Source organism: Urocampus carinirostris, chromosome 17, assembly GCF_059441175.1.
Source record: "Urocampus carinirostris isolate Australia breed hairy pipefish chromosome 17, RoL_Ucar_1.0, whole genome shotgun sequence".
Taxonomy (NCBI): Eukaryota; Metazoa; Chordata; class Actinopteri; order Syngnathiformes; family Syngnathidae; genus Urocampus; species Urocampus carinirostris.
This window is the reverse complement of record NC_142365.1, coordinates 13,097,836-13,115,386: the sequence shown is the minus strand read 5'-3', so window position 1 is coordinate 13,115,386 and position 17,551 is coordinate 13,097,836. Positions and strand designations below refer to the sequence as shown.

At 38.6% G+C, this 17,551-nt stretch overlaps 1 protein-coding gene across 1 annotated transcript in view; it reads right to left on the bottom strand.

The window, feature by feature from the left end:
* Positions 1-328: 328 nt before the first annotated feature.
* The window catches only part of stk10 (serine/threonine kinase 10), an 84,510-nt gene continuing 67,287 nt past the window's right edge, over positions 329-17,551 (bottom strand). Inside the window, exons 12-20 of the mRNA XM_088320492.1 lie at positions 17,168-17,291; positions 15,626-15,805; positions 12,026-12,118; positions 10,818-10,947; positions 10,620-10,744; positions 8,638-8,829; positions 6,856-6,981; positions 4,604-4,717; positions 329-1,892 (exon numbers count right to left, since the gene is read on the bottom strand). Coding sequence (XP_088176618.1) covers positions 1,752-1,892; positions 4,604-4,717; positions 6,856-6,981; positions 8,638-8,829; positions 10,620-10,744; positions 10,818-10,947; positions 12,026-12,118; positions 15,626-15,805; positions 17,168-17,291 — 1,225 coding nt within the window. The 3' untranslated portion in view covers positions 329-1,751. The remainder of the gene's footprint in view (positions 1,893-4,603; positions 4,718-6,855; positions 6,982-8,637; positions 8,830-10,619; positions 10,745-10,817; positions 10,948-12,025; positions 12,119-15,625; positions 15,806-17,167; positions 17,292-17,551) is intronic.

The following is a 17,551-nucleotide window of genomic DNA, read 5'->3' as shown; positions in this document are numbered from 1 at the left end:
CTAAGCTCGTGACCTCTAGTGGCGAATAATTACACACTGTCCCTTTAAAATTCAATGTCAGGAATGCAAAAAGCTCCATTCTAAGCTAAGGTGACCTCTAATGGTGGAATTTTTACACACTGTCCCTTTAGACATCATTGCCAGGCTGGCATAAAGCTCCATCCTAAGCTATAGTGACCTCTACTGGTGAATTAACACACTGTCCCTGTAGCGGAAGACACAAAAACGTGGATATGTAAGAGTGTATCATCTGTTAAATTTAAACGGTTATACTAAACTTTTTACATTTGGAATGCAAGAAAATTGAGAAAAGAAGATTTCCACAGTCTTCTTATTAGAAAATCTGCATTTATTAGACACGCACAACAGTGGTTTCTTCTGATACCATTTCCATCATCTCCATCTTATACTGAGAAAAAAATAACACTTTTTATTGACAGAAGGCAATTAAAATGTACCTATATGTTGATTTCATACAAAATAATCTGAGCATTCCCACAGAAAAGACCCAATATGATTATAAAAAAAAAGTCAAATCTGACAGCTTATATGGAATTCAAACCTCCTTATTGTTATTTCCTCTCAGTGCAAAAGAAAGCAAGAAAAAAAATAAGAATATTGCACTTAGGTTAGTACGCAGTTTCACTTCCTGCAACATTTTAACACAAACAATACGTCGCTTTGGCTTATTTCTCACTTCCTATCCAGTGTGGCTGATTTTCTACAGTAAAACATTCCTAACGCCCCCTTGTGGACTCTGAGAAAAGCCCTCAAGAATATTTTAAAAGAAAAACTTGAGTTGTATTCAATTTAGACCAGGGGTGACAAACACGTTTTAAGCTCTCATGGTAGGAAAAATAATCTCATGGGGCGGATTTGCAGAGTAAATAAAAAGAAATAGATACAGGGAGGGATACATTGAGGGAGAGAGGAGGTGAGGGAAGGAGAGAGGAGGTGAGAGAGATGGAAAGATAGAGAGGGAGAGAAAGATACAAGAAAGAAGAGGGAGGGAAAAATAGAGATACAGGGAGAGAGGAGAGAGGGAGATACAGGGAGGGAGAAAGAAAATATACAGTTACAAGAGGGGCAAGAAAATATGGATACAGGGGGAGAGGAGAGAGAGAGAGAGATAAAAAAGGGAGAAAGTGAAAAAAGAGAAATGGAGAGAGCGATACGGGGCAGAAGAGAGACAAGGGATCGAAGGAGAGAGGGAGATACAGGGAAGGAGAGATAAACAGATACAGGGAAGGAGAGAGAGAGGGAGATACAGGGAGGGAGAGGATAAAATAGAGCTACATGGGGGAGGAGAAAAAGGACAAAAAAAAGAAAGGGGGAAAGAGAATGAGAGAGACAGAGAAAGAGAAGGAGGAAGAAGGGAGTAAAAGAAACAGAGTGAAAGAGAAAAATAAGACAAGAGAAAAAAAGATGAAGGAGAGAAAGAGAAAAAGAAAGAAAAACGAGAGCGAACGAAGATTTAATCTCTTGGCCGCCCTGACCCGGTCCACGGGCTGCATGTTTGACACCCCTGATTTAAGACTAACTCATACCCATCATTTCTGGGTTAAAATATATCATTTGTAAATTAAAATGTACAGTAATGAGTTAAGATATAGAAGGGGAAAAAATAAATTAAAAAAGGCACACTTTGGCAGCTAAAGGGAAAATATATATATATATTTTGGTAAATTGCATCCACAAAGCAAATCTGGCCTTATATGGGCGCGGCTTCCTTCAAAGGAAGACAAAAAGCGCTAAGTGTTGAAGGCGTCCTGGTAGGGCACGAATTTGGAGAGTCGGCCGATGGAACCGGCCTGGCTGGGGAAATCGTCGTCGGTGCTTTTGTAGAAAGAATCTTGCTCCTTCCTTTTGTTTTTTAGGTCTTCTTCCAGAGCCTGCCACAGGAACAAACATTTAAGGCTTTCAGCTCCTCAGATCATCAGTACGTCACTTATTTCACTATGCATTATGGTTTTCAGTACCATAAGGCACACAGGTTGAGTCACTGATCACAAGTGCATAACATTGGATACAACAGGAATCAAACCCAGATCGCTACAGACAGCGCGCCTACCACTAGACCACTAGGGACACATACGACACATGAAAAGGAATTGGTGCTATCTCATCACTCTATTTTTTATTCACAATACCAAATTGTTGATATTATTGGGCCAGGCCGCGAGAAAATTGTCAGGCAATAAATACAGGAAAGGTTGGGGACCACTGAAATACAGTATCGTATGGCCGACTTGCAAAGACCTTACAAAGAAAGCAATATTCTGAACTGAATGAAATGAAAGGCATTGTGGGAAATAATTTGGTTGTCCCTGAAATATATAAATAAACATGGCTGCAGGTATCCAAAGTATTTGTCACTTACGATGCTTGGTTTCCTGGGAAAAAGTGAAACAACATTATCTCTACCCTATCTGGTACCCTGACTAAAAACAGTCTGATAATGAGACCTAAAGACTTTTCATTGATCTTCTGTATTCTTAGATAGGGACCGGTCCTCCCCCTACCACAATTCTGATTAGATTGCTCTTGCATCGAATGTTATGCGAATGTGAACAACCGTCCATGTCTTTGGTGGTCTGGTGGCAAGGAATCGGTGCTCTTACCATTGCTACCGGGTTCGATACTCTGTTGCCACCATTTTAATGCAAATGTGGTCAATGATAACATTCACGAATTCCTCCAGTTTTAAATTAAGCAGTCAACTTTGGATTGTGTTACGAAAGTGTGTCACAGTATCCTAATACAGTGATCCCTTGGTACGTTTTTTCTAAAAATGAAATGCACTTGCGCGGTCGTGATCCCTTATCCCCAGTCAACTATTGCAGATATCACGCACCGGCAAAGTGCATTTTTTAGGGTTTGGGGCCCTGAAGCGTGCCATGGTGGCTCGCTTAAAATGAACAGCACCATTTTGAATGCTTGACATTATCGTTAGTCAATTATATTTGAGAGCGGGGGCCAGGAGAGCAAATTTGTGTCATGCATGGAGTCTCTTTTATTCCGTTCTGAACAGAACCGGTGCGGCCGGGATTGAGTAGTTTTTTCACCATGTACATTTTTACTTTTAGTCATTATTTGGATGACTACTTTATACTTTTATTTGAGTCAATTATTCTGTAACAGTACTTTTACTTGATTTAATTCCCCTATATATTCCAGGTCAGAGCGTTTGCTCTGAAAACGTTGGTTTGCTCGTGATTCCAAGGGCCAAAAAGAAATCTGCAGGTTTGAGATCAGGGGAGGGTGTAATACTAGGCTGTAGAGAACTTTGAAACTTCTTGTGATTAAGAGCTATACAAATATACATGACTTCAATTGACTTGTCAACTATTTCTGAGAGTGGGGTTTGGAAGAAAGTTTTTTTCTCCAGCCTGGCAGACATTTTTTTGTCATTACTATCCACCAAAAATTGAACTGCACATATAGAGCCGTGAACCGTTATCCCCGATCGCATGTCTTTGGAAAGTGGATTTTTGCCCAGCCTGGCGGCTTTTCATTTGCCATTATTTTTGCCTAAAATGAAGTGCACTCTCGATCCGTTATCCCCGATCCAGCAGTGCTGTGCTTGGTTAGTGGCAGAAGGCCCTTTTGCATGTAGGCATGCTATTCTGTCTCGTTTAAAACGAAATTCACAGCTGTGCCTGTGATCCATCATTACTGGGATCAAATATTTCTGATAGCAGGGGCTGGCAGAGCGCTTTTTTTTTTCAGACGGGTCCCTGAACGTGTCATTGTGGCCCACCTAAAATAAACTGCTTCGTTTTGGACGCGATCCATTATCCCCACTATTGCTAAGACCAAGGGCCGCCAGAGTTTTTTTTTTTATTACTCTGTTCGGGCTGCTGAACCTGTGCTACTGTGGCCCACATTAAATGAACTGTACGGTTTTGACCGCAATCCATTATTCCCTGTCAACTATTTCTGAGAGAAGAGCCATTTGTTGGGCTTGGCGATACGTCAAATAGTTTGTTTAGGCTAGGCAAAGAATAATCCCAAAATATTCTACTATTCCTTAAAGTTGTATAATTCCAATATATACATTTACGGTATTATATAAGCTTAATTGAATTGCATGGTCTTTTTTGTCATTGATAACAAAATTGTAAAACGATGTAGGCAAGGAGATTGGACGTGGGACTCCAGGGTGTTACGTAATAAAGAGAAAAATAAGATGAAAGACTGTCAGGATGAACAGGCAAACATATTTACACGGTTGTGCTCAGGGACAATAAAAAAATAGTCTAAAACGTTTTAAAACAGGGGAGGGGATCATTTGCTTTTCGCATATTTTGGGGGTTCTGGTCCTCGTAATGTAATAAACGAAGGATATAATTTTTATCTTTGTAGTCTTTACTGACATGTTTTTTTGGAGAGCCACGTCTTCTAATCTTGTTTAAAACAATGTCAAAGGTGTTGTAATCATTGAGATCCCTTGGTACTACTTTTTTTTGTAAAAATAAAAAGCACTTGCGTGGTCGTGATCCCTTATCCCCAGTCAACTATTGTCATGCACCGGCAAAGTGCATTTTTTTAGGGTTTTGTATGAAAGATGTTATTATTTCGAAGGTGTTATGAGGACACTTGCCATTTTTCTGGGCTTGAGTTGCTCCCTCCATTCCTTTATTTGCTGGTTGTGCTGCTCGTCCAAATGCTTTAGCCTCTGAGTCTCGTTTTCCACTTGCATGTGGCACTTCTCGTTCTGGGGAAGGCCGGACAAGAATTTTTTTATGAGTTTTTAGTAAGAAAAACTATGCAATTAGACCAAGAACAGCAGAAAAAAACTTTAATGACAATTGAGCCGGGAAAATAATAACAGAAGTGTCTTTGTGAGATCATTGGACCAGTAAGAGGAAAAGAAAAAACGTATTTTAATAACAACAGGGTTTCTACAGCTTAAGGCAAGTTAAAATCAAGACATTTTAAAACTTTTTAATTCCTTTTGAAATCAGATTTGAGACCCAAGTCGACAAAAAAAGCACAACAGACGCTGCCCTACTTACGAACATTCGAGTTATGAAAAACGGGAGATACAAACATTTTTTTCAGGATGTCGATAAATACTCGGACATTGCAATAAGTTGGATTTTGTATTGTACACCTTTTTGAGAGTACAGGACAGTACTGTAGTGCTTCTTTCCACCACTACCGGCGTTTGGCGCTGTAAGAGGTCACCCAGCATCCACCCTGAAGGAGAAATCCGGCTTCCTCTTCCTAGTTCGTGTGTAATCATTCTATACTGTATCTCCAGCGTGCTAAGAACTTTGACATTTTTGTTGTTCAATGTCTCATGCATCCATTCAATATGGTTGGTGTAGAGTGTAAAGAAGAGGCGAGCCGTTTCTTTTGAAATTAAAGTGGAATAAGAAAGCTTGATCCGGTTGAGAAAATGGTTGGATCACTTTGTTCCGGCCACTTTTTACCACGGAGGAGGAAGTCGCCTAACTCTTGAAGCTCATCTTCCAAAAGTAAGTTAAACTGAACTTTATAGAGAATATTTTATGAAATCTTTATTTTTTAGTACAAAACAATACAGGTTTACTTATATAAGTCTCAAACATACTTACATAAACCTTAAACATACAAAATATAGCACTGAAGTAGGGCAGCATCTGTACATTATGAGGGGTCATTTTGAACAAATGTTTACGGTATTTTAATTTATTTTTAAATCACATTTTGGTCCAGTTGAAAACTTACCATCTGAAAAACATAGTACCGTAAATTCCGGACTATAAGCCGCTACTTTTTTCCCAAATGTTCAACCCTGCGGCTTATTCAGTGATGCAGCCAATTTATGTATTTTTTCTAACAGCCGCCAGCGGCGCTCGAGTACAAAGGGTAAGATTTAGACCGGTGAAATATATGCGAGTGTGCTGCAAGCGTGTTTTTGAATTAAGGAGCGTAGAACGACGTCTATATGACAAAGTCTCTTTCCCATACTGGGGAAGACGACTTTGATGACGTCAGTTATAAGGAGGAAGATGAGCACGGTTTACCATGATTTTTACAAACACCGTATTTTTTTTAACAGACCCGTTTCCTTGTGTTGCGAGCGTGTTCCTAGTAGCGTTTTGCTACTCTTCACAGACACGGTTGAGGATGAAAGTTATAATATTGTTATTAAAGCTTTGAAAACTCTCTCGGTGTACCGTCTTTCTTTGTAAATATGTGTAACCATGTATAATATGTATTTGCAACTGTATATTTTTGTAATGCATTTATTTTAGAGACTTATTCTGATATGTTTTCCACGGGCGAATCAAAAAGAAGGGGCGAATACAACGGGGGCTGATGGGAAGTGGAGTAAAGGTGAGACGTGTCATATCTTAAGTACCGGTATAATTTTACGTTCAATTTGCCGGACAGTGTACTTTATATTCAGTTACAATTACGGGACTCAAAGTCGGGTTTGGGTTAATTCCGTGATTGTGTTACATGTTTTAATGTGGGCGCATGCGGCTTATATGCAGGTGCGGCTTGTGTAAGTACAAAAGCGGTTATCCTCTTAAAATGTGGTGGGTGCGGCTTATAATCAGGTGCGCTCTATAGTCCGTAATTTACGGTACTCTTCAAGGTTTTAGACATAAAAAGGATGTTCAGTCAAAATTTAAGCTAACTATTAATGCAAAAGAACCCTTCTACTAAATTCATGAAGCATTTTTATCATGACACACGAAAAATTTAAGATTTCCAACATTTTAATGCCAATGCAGGGCTTATTTTTAAAATAATGAATTTAATGCCTTTTAAGACTTTTCAAGGATCCGCGGGAAACAATTAAGCGGGAAAAAAACCCATGAAAAAACACAATTAATGCTGAAAGAATAAGAAGAGTACCTGCAGCTGCTGCAGCTCTCGATTGTTGGCGTTGCACTGATCGAGCAGTTCCCTCATTTGGTTGTCGTGTTTGGTCTGAAGGTTCTGCCTCTCAGTCTTCTGCCGTTTCTCCTCCTGCTTGGAAAACTGAAATAGGACACAATTGTTATGGTGCCCAATTGCAAAATCATGGGATATCATCGATGAAGTAATGGAATCATCCAAGAAAGTATTTTTATCCTTAATTTTGCCCTTTATTAAAACAATCTTTTTCTTCATTTTATCCTCTTTCTACTGTTCTTTTTCCCTTTTCCTCCACTTTTCCTTCACTTTTCCTTCTTTTTTTCTCATTTGTTAGATGTTGTGACCAAACATTTTCAATAATATAACAATAATACAAAACTAAACAATTCCAGAGGCAATTGTGACAGTTGGGGCTGGATGTTGGCTGTTGTTAGCATGTAGCCGTAAGCATGAAGCTGTTAGCATACCAAACACACCAGTAGATGAGCAAAATCTTGGTTCCATCCATCCATCCATCCACTATCTGCACCGCTTATCCTCAGTAGGGTCGCGGGGGTGCTGGAGCCCATCCCAGCTATCTTCGGGCAGTGGGCAGGGGACACCCTGAACTGGTTGCCAGCCAGTTGCAGGGCAGTCTTGGTTCCAAACCAATAAAATTAATGTTATGGAGTGGCCAGCCCAAACCCCCAGATCTCAATCCAATCGAGAACTCCAAAATGCTGTGTGAAGCAAAACCAAGAAATGTAAATGAATTGTTGAATGCTGTTGAGCAATTATGGAGTGAAATCGCGACTGAAAGGTGCCACAAGTTAGTTGACTCTACACAGATGTGAAACAGTTATAAAAAAACTGGCCACGCAACTATATGTTAGGATTGCTAAATCCTACCGTTTTTGGGAAATACAAAATAGTGTTGAGTTTGTACAGTCAACAGCAGACACTATTTTTTTTTAACACATGAAGGATTTTATACATTTTACTATAAAGGATTTTATTAAATACAAGTTACATTTATCGAGTGATTTTCACTGAGTGAGCTTCAGGTCACGCCGTTCCAAATGCGGAATATTTTGGTTGGGGAATTTTGATAACAGGACTCTGACGGAGAAGGCCAGACGCACAAGGACAGACACTGCGACGCTCTTCTCCGGGATGATGGAGCCCACGTGGGGGGCTTTCCTGGCGCGCCCATGGGAGGAGCCGACGCGCCAGCTTGCGGAAAAAAACGTGGGCCGAGAGAGATCGAGAAAGGCGGAAGTTAGAGAGAGGGGGCTTGATGGAGACTCGAGCGACACTAATTCGGCTAATCCGATGGAGTTCACTTAGTTAATTTATTTAGGAAATTAATTCTGCCCCCATGTGGAAATGCGGGCCTCTTGTCCATCTTTTCACATCAAGAAAAGAGCACGCATTTGTTAGGTGAATGAAAGTTATGTTTGGTTAATTGAGTCAGATAACTAATTCGAACAATTTGGTAAACGATACATTTTAATAATGAATTCCTAACACACACCCAATTGCACAGCCTTCGGAGAGTGCCCATTATGAATGCTAGGGCTTGTTTGTTTTCTGAGAATCTACTGCACCTACTGGTAACTTGTCTGGCATGTAACAATGAAAAATTATTCGGCTAATATTTTGAACAGCATTGTATCAGGTACCAATTTATAGAGTTAACCCCAAATAGTCAGAACCAAGTATTTGTGTTTAATAAAGAAAAATAAACATAAATAAAAGCGGAAAAAAGACATTGAGATGCAGCAGATTTGAAAACAGTACCTGTTTGATCTTCTCCCGGTCCTCGGCGCTGCTGCTGCCGCTTGCGTTGACACGCAGGCTTGTTTTAAACATGGCCATTCGAGCTTTGGCTTCATTGCGCTGAATCTTGGGCAGTCGGTTCTTCTCCTGTTGCTGGCGTGCTTTCAAAATCTCGATCATTCGCTGGTTGTAGCTCTGCATGTGTTCCTTCTCCTGGGTTGCAAATGGAATTGGGGTATCGGTGGCTGGTATCGGAAGCGGCATTTTCAAAGTGGACAGCTACTTTTTTGCAACAAATTAAGGGTTACTCGTTTCATATACATTACTAAAATAACTTGAAAGACGGGTGCATAGTTTGAGGCGTCCTTAAAAAGTTTTAAAATTAAATATTGTCTGTATTAAACAGGGTTGGGTAGGGTTACTTTAACTTGATTACTTTCAATGACTTTTGGATTACTCCAATACCAAATATGCTAATAAAAGACAAAAGAAACTAAATATGAATAAAATGACTAAATTTTGTGCAGGCTTGGGGAGTAACGGAATACATGGAACGGCAAAAATGATGTTGGCAAGCTGTTTGGATTGATTTTCATTTTGTTTCTGTCGCATTTCATGTTAGTTTTGCCGGAGATCAAAGAGATCAAAGCCAGGAGAGAAAGCTTACCACGTGTTGTGAGTCATAGATTTATTCATATTTAGTTTATTTTGTCTTTTATTAGCATATTTGGTATTGGAGTAATCCAAAAGTAATTGAAAGTAATCAAGTTAAAGTAACCCTACCCAACCCTGGTATTAAATTTGTGTCCCAACTGAGTTCAAAGAGCCTTTATTAAATTTTTACAAAACCTATCTGCTTTTAACATTGGTGCTCTGGCCATGAAGCGCATTATGCTGAAGGGACTGAGGAGTGAGCGGGGGAATGAGTGATATCTCGCACGTGGTTGTAGTCTCTGGATGAAAATGGTGAAAGTAAGAAACAGCATGTTTCAAATACAGTCCAAATGCCAAATCGAAACCCCCAAAAAGGAAGTTATTCAAGCGCGTATAAGAATTTCACATACTTGCACATGCAACAAAAAGAACGGCAATGATTATTTCAGCCAGAAGATGGCATTAGCAAGTAGAATATTTTGCAGTTACATACACCACCTTTAAGTTATAACTATGTTATTACCAAGGAGCAATTATTGGATTTAGAGTAAAATAGCTCAGTCAACCATTAAAACATCTTGTTGTATAAGGGCACAGAGTCATTTAAATATCAAATATAGGCTAATTTAAAAAGGATTTTTAGAAAAATTGATCATGCATATGATTTCTGATGCCGTTTGGAAATCACATTTCCTAAAAAAAACAAAATCGCAATAATAAACCGCTGGCGAGGCAGTTAAAATCTGTCCATGGTTTTAGTTTATTTAGTTTACTTTAAATTATATATATATACATACACATATACTCTTATTTATTTGTATTTATTAAGTTTTTATTTGGTTATTAGATTTTCCTCAGCGTGAACTTTCTGGTTGGATGCAATGGGAATTAAACCCGGGTCGCAGCAGTCTGGTGATCCAGTGGTTAGGATTTGGCACTCTTACTGCTGCGACTTGGGTTCGATTCCCCCTGAAACCGATGTTTTGCGATTGTGGTCAGCGTCATTTCACGACTGATTAATCATTTCACAAATACGGTAAAACCATGTATAACGCAAACAGAGTTCTTATTTGAGTGAAAAAAAAAGTGGGTTATCGCGAATAAATACGGGATTCATACATATATTTTAATCAAGTATTCGTCTACGTATTTACTTATTATCATCAAGAAGAGTTTATCCGAACGCGTCTAAGAAATGCACGTACTTGCATGCACAACATTAATAAGCTGACGCTGCAATGAAGACACAAGCCAGGAGATGGGTTCCAAATTCCGTACAGCTCCTTTAAGGGGCTATCTTTCTCTCTTGGGCACCATGATGGTGACCCCTTACCTACACTAGACGTTACCTTGTCATGCTTTTTGAGAAGTAGATGGCGATGCTGGAAATAAAGCTCCTTGAGCTGCTGCTTGAGAAGCTGATGTTTCTCATGGAGGCTGTTCCCCTCCAAATCCCAAATGGAAGATTCGCGATCTGAGTAAAGACGAGGAAGAACAGTAAACCGGAGAAAACCCTGGCGAAGCCCTCTACCCCTCATTTGTCCCACCTCGTATAAGTTGCTGTTTCTTGTAAAGACAATCGCGCTCGGTATCGGCAATCTCTTTCTTGTTTTCAAAGATGATTCGGTTGATGGTGGAGTCCAGGTAGGTCTTCTGCGCTAATTGGAACTCTTCCTCCTGAAGGAGAAACCGACGACATGTAAAAAAATGGAGTCCATTGCTCGTACCTCACGTACGTTTGCAACAATTAGTTGTCGACAAAAATCGATTATAGAAATAGCCGACAATGGTTATAATTGTTGACTATTGTCAGCAGACGCTTTTTTCCAACAGAGTGAGGCATCTCTACATTAATATAATCTCGGTTGAGATCACTCATGTCCAATAGCACTTCTTTCAAGCGGTAACAGAAATATACAGAAAACGTGCATCAACATCATCTATCAAAACAGAACTTCTAAGGTTGGAACATATCAGCCTGTATAGGGCAAATAAAAAGACTACTTGCAAAGCAGACCTTGCATATCATGGCGCTACCTCTGTGATGCATGATCATTTAAGGCAGGGGTGTCAAAGGGACAGGACCAGAAGTTCAATGCCATTTTCCATAAAATCCAGATGATGGCGGCGAAGTATCATTCAAATTTCTGTCTTCAATCCATACAGTTGTGCAATTAAACAGCAAGATTGTTTTAAAAGTATAATTTCACAGTCCAAAAGATGTCTGTAAAAAGTACAGGACTCACAAATACTTGAGCCTGTTAATTGGGTTTGTTCTGGAGCAATAAATAAAGAAATCAATTTTTCTACTTCGCAAGGTACGGCAAGGTATTGCAAGGTATTGCAGGACGTTTTTGGAACACTTGGGAAAAAAATTTTTTATTTGTTGTTCCACTGCTGCTAATGTGCCTGTTCTTAATTTAAAAGGATAACGTTTACTTGAATTTAACTTTTTATTAGCTTCCCCCTAAAAATGCTTTTTTTTTTTTTTACAGATTTATATCTCTACTGACCGAGCACTAATTGGTTTTAGGGCATTTTTATTTAATTTTGGTACAAATCTGCAGTATATTCAATAAAATAGGTATTTGCATTGTAACCATTTTTCTCGTGTTTTTTATCCACATACCACATTATTGAATCAGATTCATATTAAATTCAAGAAAAAAATATATATTATCCGATCACTCGACTAATCATTAAAAGAGTCGGTGACTAGTCACCCTTTAATACAGTCATTAGTAACAGTGCTGACCTCGTGTAGCCGAGCTTCTTGGAAGGCGTTCATTCGTAGTTTCAATTGTTCCTTGCGCTCACTTCTCGGTAGCTTTTCAACAGACTGCTTTACCTGTAGAGATGAAAAAGGGAGAATAACTAATTAGTTAAGTGGCCTTAGGTCGCTGGATGGAATCCGGCTCGAAGGACCAATTGTTGAAGGGACACTGCATAATATTTCACCACTAGTCGATGTAATTTGTAGTACAGGCGTGGTGCTTGCAGGCACCATGCAGCCCCCTAGGAACAGCTGAGGAACTCACAACAGGTTCTGGAAATAGCTTAACAGCGATGGGTTATTGTGATTTTCTAGTAGGAGATAAAGCGTTCGTCTTGGGATCAAGAAGTCTCAGGTTCAATTCCGGGCTCCTTAGTGTTATATGTGAAAGGGCAAGACACTGAATCCCTAATGCCCCTGATAAGCAGGTAATTGTCTTGCATGGCTGCAATGCTATCGGTGTGAGTGTGTGTGAATGGGTAACTGTGGAGCACGTTGTAAAGCGCTTTGGGAAGTCTTGAAAAGCGCTTTATAAATGCAAACCATTTACATTTATTTGCAGGTGTATGACATGCATTTGTTTTATATTTTATCCAATTATTGACAAACACTTTTCATTTTTTGATTGTTTTATATCATAGAATATTTTGTTTTGTGCACTATCTGTCCAAAACTTTAATATTTGAAAAAATAGGAGGGAAATCAGAAATCCGATTCATCAATTATTCGAAAAATAATCGACCGATTCGTCGATTATGAAATTGATTGTTAGTCACAACCCTAAAAAAACAACAACAGAAAGAACATAAATAAAAAGTATTTTACATGATTTTGTGGTTTTTAATTGAATAAATAAATAATATAAATATGTTTTTTTGTTTCATTGGAAGATACTTTTTTATTTTTGGATTTCTTTTTTGGTTGGGGGAACAAAACAATAAACAAGATCATAAAATACCTAACCTTGAAATTCATGTTAAAAATAGTCAAATTAAAAATGACAGTTAACTTAATAATCAGAATGAATAAACTAGATTACCTCTTGAGCCACGGTGACTACAAATGATTAGAACAATTTTAGACATTTAAGCTTCAAAGAAAAACAAATAAATCAAAACCGGTGACAGTAATTATTAGTTTTTAACAGATTGTGTGCCTCAGGATTTTTTTTAATTAATAAAAAACCCTGAGGCCTTTCTTTTTATTTAGAATCTCCTCTGTGACATTAAGCAGACCAACCCTCCAGGGTGTAGAACTCAAGGAACAAAAACCTGGTCGGCCTCCCTCTAAGAATATGCACCGGAAAGCCACCACAAATGCAACACCCTGGCATTTCAAGCATTCTTCATTGCAAGCGTTCAATGATCAAAAGAAAACAAGCCTAACACTGATTTCGACGGATGATGCATGATAATTATCGGTTCGGTGATGGCAACATAACATCGGAGTTAAAATAAATACCCAATTCTATCTTATTCATTCTAGAAACAAACTAAATGATGTTAAAAAAAATACATTTATACAGGGATCAGAATGGAGATTTTCATTTTCAGCTGAAATATCCAGCGTCCAGGAATAAACCAGGGCGGTACCCCCCGCCCCACCCCCCCCCCCCCCCAAAAAAAAAAAAACCTGGGTTTTAGGCAATTTACTTGTCCAAAACCATGCTTATATTTATCATTTAAGTAACATTTTTAGAAGATTAAAATAATTTGCCCACATAACTGATTTTTTTGTAAATACTGCAAGATAAGTTCAAATGCAGTTCAGTCCCTGCAGCTTGTGCGACAATGCGGCCAATTTTTCTAACGGCCGCCAGGGTGCGCCAGAGCAATAAAGGAAAGAGTGAGACAGTCGGATTTTGAATTTGTTTGCTACGCAAGAGAAAAAGTGAAAAAGTCGGAATGCCTTTGGGGTTCAAAAACAGCGGAAATCCACGGATCCGCGGAAAATTCTGAAATGTCTGCCAGTTTCTGGGGTAAGAGTATTTTTTGCAGTGTATGTATCAGCATTTTGTATATTTATTTTGATATATTTCAGGTACTGATGTGTACAATTAAGATAATGGCATTTGATAGGAATGAGGAATACTTTTCTTAGCCATGTGTGACGTTAATGGTTAGAAGTGACGTGTTTTCACATCCATATTAATAAGCAGTTTCTGCAATAATTATATGTCAGTGTTATGGTGCTCATAACACTATTTTGTTATGAATTACACAGAAATTAATTATTAAAGGGACAGTGTGTGATAGAGTGCCTTCTAGTGATACCATTTTAAAGTTTTGCCTTTTAGTCTGGAATATACAGTATGGACGGATTATAGATTCCTTTATTACTGATTGATTTAGTTTCATGTTATTTGAGTACGAATTTAAATGACTTGACTAGACCAGAATGACATTGAGTATCAACACTATATTTTACAGGCAGTGAAGTTATCCTTGATGTGAAAAATGCCGAAAATAGCTGACTCTGCATTTAGTCTGTGGTCTGCTTGAGACTTCTTGTGATTAAGGTCCATACAAATCAATATGACTAGACAAGAATGACATTGCATATAAACACTATATTTTACAAGCAGTTAAGTAAGTTACCCTAGATGTGAAAAATGCCAAAAAAGCTGACTCAGCATTTAGTCTGTGGTCTGTGTGGCCCTTTGAGACTTCTTGTAATTTAGGGCTGTACAAATAAAACGACTTCACCTTATTACTACAATTGTTTTATTTTGTTCTTAAGTTTTTAAATACTTATTTTGTTTGTATTTATTTTCTTTTTTTTTTATTGTTCTTTATTTAGGTTGTATATCCTTTCTTTATCTTTATTTTGATTATTCATTTACTCTAAATATGTAAGTATGTATTTAGTTTTTTTATTTTTAGTAGTTTATTTCTTAATTATTTTAAATTTATTTATTATTTTGTTTTTTTTATTTTGAAAATATTTGAACGTATTTTTTTTTTCTGCATTTACTTTTGAAAACTTTTAACACTTTTTGGTTTGTATTTGTATTTTTAATGGTAATAATTTAGATTGTTTCTATCATTTTTTCTAAGAGTGTGTAATATGTAGTGCCTCCTAGTGGTACAAAAAAAACTAACTTCAGTCAAAAAAAACAAAAAAACACTGATTTGAATACTACCCATAAAAAAACTATCAAACCAATGTTAATTTCTATAAAATGTCATTGGTTGAGAAATTTGTATTTCTTTTACACGGAGGAATCCCTACTTAAGTCGGCGCCATGTTTGTCCGGCATCCTGAAGCCACGTTACACCGTGTATCACTGGCCATCGCTCGTACCAGACAACACGGTGCCATCTAGTGGTCAAAAACTATAAATTGAGGCTTTAATTAACCGTTTCATAAAGTCAATCTCTCGTCTCTGCATTACTACTAATTATGGAGACAAAAAGAGACACATAAAATAATTCGATTTTGAGTGTGTTTTTTTACAGCATGCAGTTAAAAGAAAAAAGTTATTATTTATCGGTATCCAGAAGCAGGATAGTATCGTGTCGGTGGGTAAAAAAAATGGTTACTGGTTTGGGGAAAATACGAAGTGACATGTGGGTTTCATACCTCTTTTTTCTTCTGTTTGAGAAGATCCTGGAACTTCTGGTATTCCCGCTGCTGCTCGGTTTTAATGCGTTTGTTCTCCTCTTTGAGTCTGTTTTGGTGATCCGCCTCCATTTTCTCAATGGTCTGCTTCTGATTCTTCTCCAGGTTGTCCATTTCCACGTCGTAATACTTTCTCTTGGACTGTGAACGGGAATTGGAATTACAATGATTAGTTATAGCCCGTTGAAAGAAATCGCATACTGCAAACCCTCGATTATCACGGTTACAAGGGACTAGAATCCCCCAATATGCCAAAATCTGCAAAGTTATCCCTAATTTTTTAACATGCGCTCTGCTGGCAAAAGTCGCCTAGCGATAATGGATTGCGGACGCACGGGTGCTGTTAATTTTAGGCGGAAAGAATGTAAGAAAGAGCTGCCACGAATGACACAAATTGTCTCTCTCTCGGCCCCTGTTCTAAGCAATAGTAGACTGGGGATAACAGATCCCAGCCAAAACAGTGGAGTTCGTTTTAGGCATTCAGGGTCCCGAACCGAAAAAGAATGGGCTCTGCTGGTCCCAGCCTACACCAACATGGGATTGGGGATAGTGAGTTGCAGCCAAACCAGTGGAGTCTATTTTAGGCAGACCACAATGACAAGCTTAAGGAACCTGAACCGAAAAAAATGTTATCTGCTGGTCCCAGCCTACACCAATATGGATTTGGGATAGTGGCATGCAGCAAAAACAGTACAGTTCATTTTAGGCAGACGACAATGGCCTGAACCCGGGAAAAAAGGGCTCTGGTGGTCCCCGCCTACACCAATATGGGATTGTGGATAATGGATTGCAGCCACAACTGTACTTTTGATTTTAAGTGAGGCAGAAATGGCACGCCCCCTGACAAAACAGCTGTTAAATAAATCATTTGTTGTTTGTTTCTTTGCTTCGTGTTATGAGGTTGCCAAGGAGGTTAATTATTTTGTCTACTCATTTTTGTGTGCAGTTGCTTGTTATTTTGGCTAAGTGTTCATTGTGTTGACTATTATATTACACACTATTTTAATTATCATACACTATTTACATCATTGTCACTGTTGCCATTTATTAATTTCCAAACCTTTGAGGTTTATCTGCTTTTGTGCCATTGAAGATGTCATCTGAGGGCTTCTGCCCCTGTCCTCCTTGCAAGGAAAAATCTATTGATGTCTTCTCCCCTTATTTTGAATGCTTACTCAAGTTTTAAACTTGACAACTGCCTTCTGCCGCTCCCTGCTCCCAGCATTATCGGGGATAATGCATTTTGGAGGCACAGGTGCTGTTCATTTTAGTCAGGTATACATTAACGGAAAACGAGACCATCGGAAATGTGTCTGCCGGCCCCTAACCTCAGCAATATGGAATCAGGGATAATGCACCGTGGCCGCACGGGTGCAGTTTACTCTTGGTGGGCAGAACAGCAAAAACGAGCTGCCTGGCCTGGCAAAAATATGTCGACCGGCACCCACATGCAATCTGGGATAATGATTGAGGGATTACAGTATGCTTCAGCTTGTAACTTACGCTCAATTCCTGATCAAAGCGCTTGTGCATTTGCTCCTTCTGCGTTTCCTGTTTGGCTTGTAACTGAGCAATAGATCGCTGTTCTTCCTTCTGGATCATTCGAAGCTCACGAAGCTCCTGACGCCTCAAAACACAAGAAAACAACAAAGTGCATCAAATTGCATATTCAATGACACATATCAGCTCAGGGGCCACATGGTAGAAAAAAAAACTCTCATGGGGGCCAGATTGGTAGAATAAAGAGAAAGAAAGAGGAAGAAAATGTGAAAGAGTGGGAGATAAAAAGGGAAAAAGTGAAAGAAAGAGAAAAAGAAATAGAGAAGTACAGAGAGAAAAACAGAGAAAGAAAGAAACAGAAGAGAAAGTGAGAGCGAAAGAGAAATA